General features: G+C 28.4%; 1 protein-coding gene across 5 annotated transcripts; it reads left to right on the forward strand.

Moving 5' to 3' along the window:
- Positions 1-1,085: 1,085 nt before the first annotated feature.
- LOC120076433 (MADS-box protein JOINTLESS-like) lies at positions 1,086-9,106 on the forward strand. Of its 5 annotated transcripts, none has more exons than XM_039030255.1 (9): positions 1,086-1,213; positions 1,531-1,725; positions 3,936-4,014; positions 4,979-5,040; positions 5,142-5,241; positions 5,812-5,853; positions 6,855-6,896; positions 6,977-7,137; positions 8,850-9,106. In XM_039030255.1, exons 2-9 carry the CDS (start codon positions 1,544-1,546, stop codon positions 8,866-8,868), a joined length of 687 nt encoding a protein of 228 aa, XP_038886183.1. In that variant the 5' UTR covers positions 1,086-1,213; positions 1,531-1,543; the 3' UTR covers positions 8,869-9,106. The 5 variants fall into 5 exon arrangements, with proteins under 5 accessions (XP_038886183.1, XP_038886184.1, XP_038886182.1 ...); XM_039030256.1 differs by having other exon boundaries at positions 1,092-1,383; XM_039030254.1 differs by having other exon boundaries at positions 1,092-1,725.
- Positions 9,107-11,804: the final 2,698 nt, after the last annotated feature.

Genomic DNA, 11,804 nt, shown 5'->3' on the forward strand with positions numbered 1-11,804 from the left:
TATATATTAAATAATAGGTCGGTCGGTCGGGTTAAGACCCAACCAATAACTCGTCCCAACTGTCGCTGGAATCGATTTTAAAAACCAAAAACCGACATCGACCGCTTCTGTATGATTTTCCGACCGTTCGACTCCATTTCGGCCGGTTTGGGTCGATCGTTTCAGTTTTTCGGTCTAATATGCTCACCCCTAATTTTTACCATCTAGTTTCAAAATTTTGTTTTGATTTGACAGGGTCCCAAGATTTACAATTTTAACAATGATTTTTCACCAATTGCCCATTTCACTCTTTGTATCAATGTGTATCACTCATTGTTTAGCATTATTAAAATTATTTGAAAATTTTAACATCATAACTATTTTAATAAATAATTAAAAGTTAATGTCAAATAATAGAGTGAGCATTCGAAAACACTTGAGATTAAACGTGTAAAATATTACACGTATTCCATAATTGTAATGAGTTGCGTGACCTGTCTCCAAATCTGTAATAAAAACTTGTAACCTAATCGAAGAATGGAAAGGTGCTCAATCTAATCGTGCTTAAAAATTACGTAGGACTCGTTATTTTTACTATTACCATTATAGATATTATTACTGTAGAAATACAAGAATTATGCATCTATGACATTTATTATTACTTTTATTGTTACCACTATCATTATTGTTACCATTTAGTAACAACAACAGTAAATGCGAAAGATTTGTGTTATAAGTAAACATGATTTAAAGTAATCCAATTATATTTGTGATTTAGACTTAAGGATTAAGCTATCAATAATTTTATTACAATTACACAAATTTCAATTACAATTTGGTAAATGTAACCTAAAAGAATTTAAAAGAAGATGGAAGCAACAAAGAGCATCTAAATTAAATCATTAACCTATAATTATTTATATATAATTAAAAAATTTACTGTTTCGTTTTTACTTCGAAAAATAGAAAGGTTATTTTATTATTATTTTTACCGAAACCACGTTTTCTAAATCCTTTCGGCATCTGTTTGGGTAAAAGTTACGGGTAAAAGTAAAAAGGAAAGGCGACTGTTTGGCTATAAATGGGATGTATTCTTTCCTTAAATTGAACACGTCATATTCTAATCCACATTTCTCTCTCTCTAAAACCTTCCTTCTTATCCCTCTGCTCGTCATTTCTTGCCAAAACCTACCACACTCTTCTTTTTAGTCTCCCAATCAAAATACCAATTTTGGTCGGAATTTCCCTCTTTTTCTTTTTTCTTCTTTTTTATTTTACTTAACTTACTTTTTCTTCGTTTCGTCTCTATTTGATCTTATTCTACGTCACTTATTTTTTTCAATTTTAATTATTTTTTTTTCTCCTTTTCCACTCTCAGATCTGAACTCAGATTCTTTCTCTAGGGTTTTTTCTTCTCCTCTCTTTAATTTCAAGGAAGATCAATTTGGAAGAAGAAATTAAAATTTTATTTTTGTATTATTTTGGATTGGAAGGTTATAAGATACCAATTTTTTTGTTATAAATAATAATAATAAAAAAGTGTGGTTGTAGGAAGAAACATAACATGGCTAGGGAGAAAATCAAGATAAAGAAGATTGATAATCTAACGGCGAGGCAGGTGACATTCTCTAAGCGAAGGAGAGGGCTTATCAAGAAGGCCGAGGAGCTGTCGGTGCTCTGCGACGCCGAGGTGGCGCTGCTCATCTTCTCCGCTACCGGCAAGTTTTTCGAGTATTCGAGCTCCAGGTAACAATCCAAGATTTCTCTGTATAGATGGAGATTCGAACTTTTTTTTCTTTTTACAACTTTGAGTTTCTTAGGTGAAGTGTTGAATTTAATCCTTTAAAATTAGGTTTGATTAAATGGAAGATTAATTAAATTGATGAAAAAAAATTAATATCTAATTAAAAAATTATTTTGTAGTGATTTTGAATATGATGAAAAAAATTAATCTCGAAATATGTCTTCAGACTTCTGTTTTGGAAAATTTGACTCAAAATAAATAGATTTTTGCAATTAGGATTTCATATCTTGAAAAATTTTAATAGGTTTGACTTATGGATTGAATTATGTAACCCTAGAATTAGAAAAGCTTGAGCCTAAGTAAGTAGTATGGTTTTCATTTAAATTTTGAAATGCGTTTTTTTAATGATATACATTATTTTACATGCCTTTATATCATTTATTAATTTATAGAGCTCAAGATTAACCTGTAAATGTTGTTAAAAATTAATTATGTTTCTAATTTAAATCGTATTTATACAACTTTATAAAATTCTTTTTTATATAAAAGAGATTTGAATGAATTTCTAATTTAGTTTTTATAGATTTATTTTAAATTCTTTTTATCAAAAGAATTTAAATAAAATGGTATTTTTGCAGTTTTTTCTTTAATAAATCTAAACAGCCCAAAAACTATTATAAAGAAATTGGTACAAACAACTATCATTTTCTAAATCCAAATGGTTACTTAATAGAGTATAAAACTTTTAGGCCCCGTTTGGTAGTTATTTAGTCTTTTGTTTTTGTTTTGAAAAATTAAGTCAATTTCATCCATATTTTTTACAATGGTTTACATCTTTGTTAAATACAATGGTTGAATTCTTAACTAAATTTCAAAAACAAAAATAACCTTTTGAAAGCTATTTTTTTAGTTCTCAAAATTTGGTTTGGTTAAAACCATTGGTAAAAAATAGATAACAAAGAAAGAAATTTGGAGGTAGAAGTAATGTCTATAAACTTAATTTTAAAAAACAAAAATAAAAAACAAAATGGTAATCAAACGAGACCTTAGTTAACTATTTTTTTTACATCATACATTTATTGTTACAATCACCATCATTAATTTGAACTCACCCACCTAAAGTGATCTTGATTTACACATATGAGAAAATTCTAATTTGTTTCCCATCTACTTTCCATTATTCTTTGAATTTTGAATGAAAACTTTGTCAATCAAAATCATTTATTTCTTTAAGAAAGAAGAAGAAGAAGAATTTACTCTATTACCAAATAGTGTTTAATATGGTTAAAGTCACAAGTAGACAACTAAAGAACAAAAATTAATGATGATCTAAGATTGAAATAATTAAAGAACACTTAACAATGGTGGGTGGCCACTTTACCCTTTCTTTTGCCATCAAATGGATGTGTGTTGACATATTTGACATTGATGTTTAACCTACCACATATCTTTTAATTTCAACCAAATTGATAAAACTAGAGACAAACAAAAATTTTCAAAATTCTTGCAAACTGAACAAAACCAAAGAAATTTGCCCTTAAACAAAATGGTTATAAATTAATGATTTTATATATTTAATGGAAATTTTCACGAATAGAAAAAAAATATCAAACTATTTATAAAAATAACAAAAAAATTATTGATAGACTTTTATTAACGTCTATCTATCATATATTATCAATGATCATTCTATCAGTTTCAATCACTGATAGACACTAATAGATTTTATATCAGTCTCTATCAAAGAAGATTAAATTTTGTTATTTTATGTAAATAATTTTTCTTATTTTTCTATTTTTAAAAATTCTCTTATATTTAATTAAAATTAAATTATAAGTTTAGTCGATAAATTTTAAGGATTGTGTAGTTGGTTCCTATATACTACCAACATAATTTAATAGGTCTTTGAGGTCTAATAAATTATTAAATTTTTAATTTTGTATCATAATAGCAAGATATCCAAAAATTTTAAATTAGCACTTATCCAAAATATATATATTGAAATTCACATATCTATTAAATAAATAATTAAAAGATTTAGATTCTAGAATTGATATTTGAATTTAGTATATTAATTAAAATTTAAAAATGGTAAGTTTGTTAAAGTTGTCTATTTGAGGACGACCAATTCAATATAATCTTATTAATCTTATTTCTTTTTTGGCATTGCCCCTTTGTATTATTTATGTTTTGTACACATCATTTGATGCAGCGTTAAGGAAGTTATTGCTAGATATAATTTGCACTCTACTAACCTTGGAAAGTTGGAATATCCATCCCTCGGGCTGCAGGTAATCATTGTGTAGTTTAATTAAACTTTAGAAATTTCTATACATTTTTTTTTAAACAAATCTTTTGATATTTTTATTTTATTGGAAAGTAAATTTTCATTCATATATTTTGACATCTTTTAGAATTAATGGTTCTATTAAATATTTAATAATTTAGAATTTAAGTTTTGAGATTAAATTTGTAACTGAATTATTGTTTTTTTTTTTTTCTAAAAAAAAAGAAAACACCTCTGAAATTTGAAGCTCATTTGATTGTAATGGTTTTATGGTTATAAAAACAAATCTCACTTGTGTATGGTTTAAACTTTCAAGATCTTAATTTTGAAAATAAGTCATCTTAGGAAAATTGAAGTATTTTCTATTTAAAATAGATCTTGAACTACTCTCAAAATGTTTTTCAAATAATTTTTTATTATAAGAGTTTAAATATAAATGACTTTTTTTTAAAAATAATTTTTTCTCTAATTAATCTAAACAGAGATTTAGTCCATGAATTTATAGTTTGTTTTTATTGATCTTAAACTTTTTATTTTTTTCTTAATTTACGGGCCTACTAGACACTAAATTAAAAACTTATAGTTCTAACCGAACATAAAATTTAAAGATGTAGAGCAATTAATTTTAAAAAATTTTGAATTTTTAAAGATCTATTAACACAAATTTAAATTTTAAAAAACAAATAGAGAGAACTAAAGTTGTAACTTGAACTTGGTTTTATAAACAATTCTTTGTTCTAGAATCATGTTTATATAATAATATGGTATGGTACTTGATTATTATTGAGAATCTATTTTTGTTTTTTGTAACTTGGTTTTAATTTTAGAAGGTTTTTTTCACTAATAAAAAAAGTTAAACATAGACATTATCATTAAAATAAACATCATTTCTCTCTTAAAAAAAGGGAAACAAATTCATATAATTAAAACTTCTTACGATAAAAAGGTATATTGTTTGTGAAGTTTAGCTTGAAAATAGCAATCACGTCCGATTGAACAAGGAAGTTGAAGATATGACCCAACAACTTAGGTAATATATATTCTTTCTTTTTTAGGTTAAATATTTTTTTTAATGGATTAATTAATTTGAATACTTAATTAATTTTAGAAACTTAAAAAAAATGTTAAAAGGCAGATGAGGGGAGAGGATCTTCAAGGATTGAATTTAGAAGATCTGAAGCAATTGGAAAGAATGCTTGAAGTTAGTCTCACACGAGTTCTTCACACCAAGGTTTCTAATTTTTTCTTCACTTGCCCTAATTTTTTCTTTTAAAAAGTAACAATTTAGACTATAATTTACCACGATAAAGGTTATATTGTTACAAGTTTGGATAAGTTTAGAAAGTATAAGAATTGAATTGTTATGTATTAAAGTAGAATAACTAAGGTCTCCTTTGGTAATCATTTTATTTTTAAAAATTAAGTTTATAGACACCCATCTCTAAATATCTTCATTTATTATCTTTTTTTTTTACCAATGATTTAAAAAACCAATTCAAAATTTAAAAACTAAAAAAATAACTTAAACTTGTTTTTGTTTTTTAAATTTGGTTAAGAGTTCAACCATTATACTTAAAAAAGATGCAAACCATTGTAAGGAATGAGAAGAAAATATACTTAATTTTTCAAAACCAAAAATAAAATACGAAATAGTTACAAAACGGGGTCTTATTATTACACTTTTGGAAGTGTAGAGATTAAATCATTACAAACTACTATTTAACCCCTTTTATAATAATGATAAAATGTTTTTATTTGGGAAAATAACATGTGGTTCTGGTTATATTTTTTTTTTTTGTAGGAAGAGAAGATTATGAGTGAAATTAATGCGCTTGAGTTTAAGGTAAATCGATCAGAAGCATTAGTTGTTACTGCCATTTTTCTTGTTCTTTGATACAATTATCCAAGATTGTGAAACTATTTAAATGATAAAGTGTTGGTTTTCTTTTTAATTATGTTTATTTAGTTTATAAACTGAAAATGTTAGTTAGTAATAAGGGAGAAGTTTTTGGAAATATAATTGGTGTATTCTTACATTCTTAAAGGATTCTAATCTTTGTTAAGATTTTGTCTACATTGAACATTCTTTCCTTTTTCAAAATTTTAAGTTCTAAATTTGTTAAGAGCTTCTACGTTGCATTTAATGTGTTTGGAATGAGTATTTAGTAACAAATCAAAGATAAAAGTAAAAATATTGAAATCTAAAAACTAAATAGAAACAAAGCTCAAAATTCATGTAATATTTTGAAATCAACAAGTCAAATGAAAATCAAATTCAAAATATAAATATAAAAATGTAATATTTACAAATTTGAGAATCAAATAGAAACTAACTCAAAATTTAGGAATCAAATTGTATATTTCTACCGATATATGTCTTTAAAATTTTTAATAATATATCAAAATATCATCCTTCGAATTAGGACTAGATTTGGGATTCAAACCTGATTTTAAATATTAAAAAAAAAATTCTTTTTACCTCCTATGGGGGTGGGACACCCAATTTCCAAGTAATAGAAATGTGTTTTATGTTCATCTTATGACTTGAATAAGAATCTTAAGGTTTTTTTTTTTTTTTTTTTTAAAAAAATCCAGAATAATTTTCGATTAATATTTAGTTTTATTTTCAAATAGTGAAAAATGAGTCAATTTATTTACAAATATAAATGAATGTCATTGTCTATCACATTTATCAGATATATCAGTGTCTATTACCGTTTATCATTAATAGACAATGACATAGATATTTTGTTATATTTTAAAATATTTTTAACAATTTTTTCATTTAAAACAATTATCTAATATTTTCAACTATTTATTTCAAACATGAAAAAAATTGTGCAGGGAGCGAGGCTGATGGAAGAAAACAAGATGCTTAAACAGCAGGTAACTAATAAGATGTTATTCACGAAAAAGGGTAAATATAATAATATTTATGGTTAAACAAATGAAAATTAAATTGGCAGATGTTAAGGTTGTCGAATGATAGAACGCCAGTGCTCGTGGATTCCGACGTTCATGTTGCGGCGGAAGAAGGGGTTTCGTCGGAATCCGCCGCCAATGTCTGCAGCTGCAACAGCGGTCCTCCTGCCGACGACGACAGCTCCGACACCTCTCTCAAATTAGGGTCAGTTCTTTCTTTCTTTCACATATTATTAATAATTATAAGTAATTCTACTTTATCCTTATGGTTTCCTAATATTGTAACTGATTATTACGGGAGACTCGAAAAATTAACCGTCCCTTAACGATCGTTGAATGTAGATTACTTGACTCATCCCTACTACTAATTTGAGGTATTTTTACAATTTTTATCTCATACATTAAATGTCGTAAAATAGTCACATTACAAAGTTTTATCAAATAATTTTTTGAGAGACAATATTTAATCATTAATTAATTTAGCTCCATTGAATAATTATTTTGTTTTTTAAAATTAAGCCTATGAGTAGTACCATTTACACTTCTAAATTTTTTTCATTTGTTATCCACTTTCCATCAATTATTTGAAAAACCAAGCTAAAATTTAAAAACTAAAAAAAATAGCTTTCATTATTAGCAGTTCACTAAAAATTTAATCATTATATTTAAATAAAGATGTAAATAATTATAAGAAATATGAATGAAATAGACTTAATTTTAAAAAATAAAAATAAAATGTCAAATAATTATCGAATGGGACGTTATTTATTTATTTGTTCTTTTGTTCTTTATAAGGTAAGGAGAAGACTTAAAATCTGAAAGATATATACAAGGACACTATCTCTTTAAGGAAATTATATAGTCAAATTATATATACCGAACGGGACATTATTATTATTTTATTTATTTATTTATTTATGATTATTATTATTATTATTATTATTATTATTATTATTATTATTATTATTATTATTTTTGAGAAATCTATTGAGTTGAACTGAAGGTACGTGTCCAGCAATTTATGTTTGTGATTATTATCATTATTATTGTTCATATATTTGCATTTAGTGCTGACATTTATAATTATTTTGGCTTCTATATTTTGGTCTTGTCTGTACAATTTTTAATTCAAATTTGTTCTGTTGGTATGTTTTGTCACATTTTAGAGTAAAAAGGAGTATGAAATTTTTTTATTTAACTTGATCATGTTGGTGAACTTTATGACAATGATGATCATAGTGGATTTTTTTAGTCAATTTGAAATCAATTCAAGTAATGGTATTGTATTTCATTGAAAAAAAAAATTGGAGTTATGTTAATTTATCAATTTGTGTCTATTTGATTTATGAATTTTCACAAATACTTTTTTAATTTTTATTATTATTTTTTATATATATATAATAGGTTTTAGACAAATTCAAGTTCTTAAGAACAATTGATTTATTTGATGTAAATTTAAATTGTGCGTCTAATGAAATTTTAAACATTCAATTTTATATCTATTTAAGAATCATAATTAAAGAAATGGGAAGTTAAGGTGTTCCTATTACTTTAAAAGTAGTTCAAGAATCAAATAATACGAATATTAAAGCTTAAAGATTATTTTAATTAGATGTTATTTTCATACTTCAACTTAAAAAACAAATAAATTTTAACTTTATAAGTAGTTCAAGAATCAAATAGATATGAATATTAAGTTTAAAGATTATTTTAATTAGAAATGTTATTTTCATACTCTCAAACTTAAAAAATAAATAGATTTTAACTTTATATGATTATGGAAGCATACCATTGTAATAAAATGAATAGATATAAATACAACTTTAGTGAAGATTTTTATTATAATTATTTATATGTTTATTAATAATTTTACATTAATAATAGTTTTAATGAATTGATTTTGCACTTATGCTGCAGGCCTCCTTGCCCGAACTGAGGCAGAAGTAGTCCAAGAGATGAGGAAGAGACAGGGAAATTAGATGCAACAAACAAAAGTGAAGTGTGTGAATTATATAAAACTTTATTAATACAATCCATGAGAGTAAAGAACACTAATAAACGACATATTCGAACTCTAATCTTTTGATCAAGAGTTTAAATTTTATGTGAGTTTAATTATGCTTATGTTGGCATAAGCGTTACTAATTAATTAATTACAGTTTCTTTTCTATAAACATCTTAACATTTAGTAATGAAATTGATCCGCAATTTGAGTATAGTTTAGAAGATGTATAGTTACGAAGTTCTTATTATCATTTTAAAGATTGATGTGAGAAGTCGATCTTTTATTCCCACATTCATAATTTAAAAATAAAAAATATGTTATAGGAAATTTCAGATCGGCAAAAGGTCAAAGGTCAAGATTGAACCAAGAGAGTTATCTAGCTTAGGAAATGGACCTGAGACTGACTAAAGAGCAGGTCCATGAGAGTTCCAATAAATAAAGGGAGGATACGTTGAGCTTAAAAGAGCTTGCTTGGCTCGCCCTAGTATTAGAGGTTGAGGTCGTGGCCAATGTGGGTTTTGAGAGTCCAAGGGTCGAGGCCAAGGCCACAAAATCTCCTATAGTGAGTCCGATCTGGATTGGATCTCTTCATTGGAACATCCTCAGCAGTCCGATCCCAAGCCCCGGGTGTCCAACTTCAGAGTAGGAAAAGGAAATTGATCTCCTCCAATTGAGATAAGAAAGATCTCTAGGACTCAACTATAAATAAAATATGACAACCCTATGAAAAGTAAGCTCACATCATTCCTAAAAACTACTTGTCCTGACATTTGTTCAAAATACTGACTTAAGTTCGAAGTATTTGTGGCAAGCACCACACCGATGTGTTACCCTTTTGATTGTCTTGTAGGTAATTCCCACTCCTAAAATACAAATTCATCGCTGAAGACACGTGAAAGTCAGTTGATTTCCTTTGGCCAAATTTTGCCATCAACAGTTCGCACCGTCTTTAGGGAATGTGTGACGCTTACAAGAAGGTATCAAGAACACGCCATTTAAGCAAAGAAAGAGATGAGTCAACTAGAGAACAACAACATTTTCTATAGCTCGCCTAGGTTCAGTCTCCCGAGAAAGAGACGGAAACTAGATTCACAATTTTAGAAGCATGGGTGAAGACTTTAGATCAAAACCTAGCTTAAATTAAGGGACTCGTTAGAAGCACAAAGAAACCTCTCAAGCACTGCACGCTCAGATTAGCCTCATTTCCCTAGGGAAGAGGTGGAGTCGAAATCCAAGAAATCATAAGAAGTATGAAAATTGGATCGAGGTTTAGCTCAGATTTCGAAAAATTCGATGAGGCAAGACCTACCTGAGGAAGATCTAAGGGGTTCAACCAAGAAGACCTGCACTTTCGATAAGCAGTTCTCAGGAAGGAATATATGAGGCAATCTAACATCCAAATCTAGGAACCACATAAAAGATAATGTCAAAACAAGAATCAGTTGAGGCAACATAAAGGCGAAAAGAGCCAACAAAGTCCACATGGTTTACTTTGCCATCAGGAATCGAGATCAAGGCAAGCTTAGGCCAAGGTAAGGCCGACGTGAAAAATCTAGGACAGGCCAAGGCCGAAGTGAAAAATTCAGGCCAACCCGAGGCCAAGGTAAAAAGCTTAGGCCAGACCGAGGTCGAGGTGAAAAGCTTAGGCCAAGCTAAGGCTGAGATGAAAAATTTAGGTCAGGCCAAGGCTGAAGTGAGAAATCCAGGTCAGGCTGAGACCAAGGTGAAAAGCTTAGGTCAAGCCGAAACCGAAGTGAAAAATTTATACCAGGCCAAGGCCAAGGTGAAAACCTTAGGCCAGGTCGAGACCAAGAAGGAAAGTTCAAGCCAGGTTGAGGCCGAGGGAAGTTTAGGCAAAACCAAAATCTAAGTGAACACAGGAGGATATAAGGTCAACCAGAGGGGACAACCTGCAGGGGCCTTGGAATCCATCCCTCTCATATCCAAAGAAAAAAGAGTCAACATTGGGACCAAAGTTAGGAATTGAGTAGGAGGCAAGGTTGCTTAGCTTCCTTAGAGAAAATGCGGATGTGTTCACTTGGTCACATGCAATAGTACACAAATTGAATGTTAACAAAAATTTTAAGCCCATTATACAAAGACGGGGAGTTTTTAATCAAGAACGGAATGAAGTGATAGCTGACCAAGTCAAAAATCTTCTCAAGGTAGGTTTCATCAAGGAAGTTGACTATCCAGAGTGGCTTTCTAATGTAGTGTTAGTTAAGGAGGAAAATGGAAAATGGCGAATGTGTATCAATTTCACCAATCTAAACAAAGCTTGCCCGAAAGATACCCTCTTCCAATAATAGATCAACTATAGATGCCATAACAGGTTATGAGATGCTAAGTCTCATGGACGTATATTCAGGTTATAATCGAATCAAAACTTCTTTCATCACTAATAAAGGTTTCTATTGTTATAAAGTCATGCCATTTGGCATTAAAAATGCAGGGTCCATGTACCAGATAATGGTAAACTACATATTTACCCCTCTCATCGGGAAGAATATGGAAGCGTACGTGGACGATATGCTAGTAAAAAGTACCAAGGCAGACCAACATGAGGCTGACCTGAACGAAGTTTTTCAAGTACTCAGAAAATACAAAATGAAGTTAAATCCAAAAAAAATGTGCCTTTCAAATTGTTGGAGTTGATGCCCTCAATCTCGTAGGATCCTATAGTTTGTAATTGTATTGTACAAACATTTTGTTTATTTAATAAAATATGAGATGTTTTATGTTTTAGTTGACATTTAGTAGCATTAAACTTACAAACCAATAAATTAACATCCTGTTGGAGTTAGCATGCAATCAGTAGAAGAAATCAAGATCATTAAGTGCTCTAATTCATCAATTTAGCAACTAAG

The sequence above is a fragment of the Benincasa hispida genome, chromosome 4, assembly GCF_009727055.1.
Source record: "Benincasa hispida cultivar B227 chromosome 4, ASM972705v1, whole genome shotgun sequence".
Lineage (NCBI taxonomy): Eukaryota > Viridiplantae > Streptophyta > Magnoliopsida > Cucurbitales > Cucurbitaceae > Benincasa > Benincasa hispida.

Bases quoted from the DNA above. Each gene is read 5' to 3' on its own strand.
- LOC120076433 (XM_039030255.1), top strand. From the start codon at position 1,544: ATGGCTAGGGAGAAAATCAAGATAAAGAAGATTGATAATCTAACGGCG. The intron at 1,726-3,935 runs GTAACAATCCAA...CATTTGATGCAG, and splicing joins TTCGAGTATTCGAGCTCCAG to CGTTAAGGAAGTTATTGCTA. The intron at 5,242-5,811 runs GTTTCTAATTTT...TTTTTTTTGTAG, and splicing joins CACGAGTTCTTCACACCAAG to GAAGAGAAGATTATGAGTGA.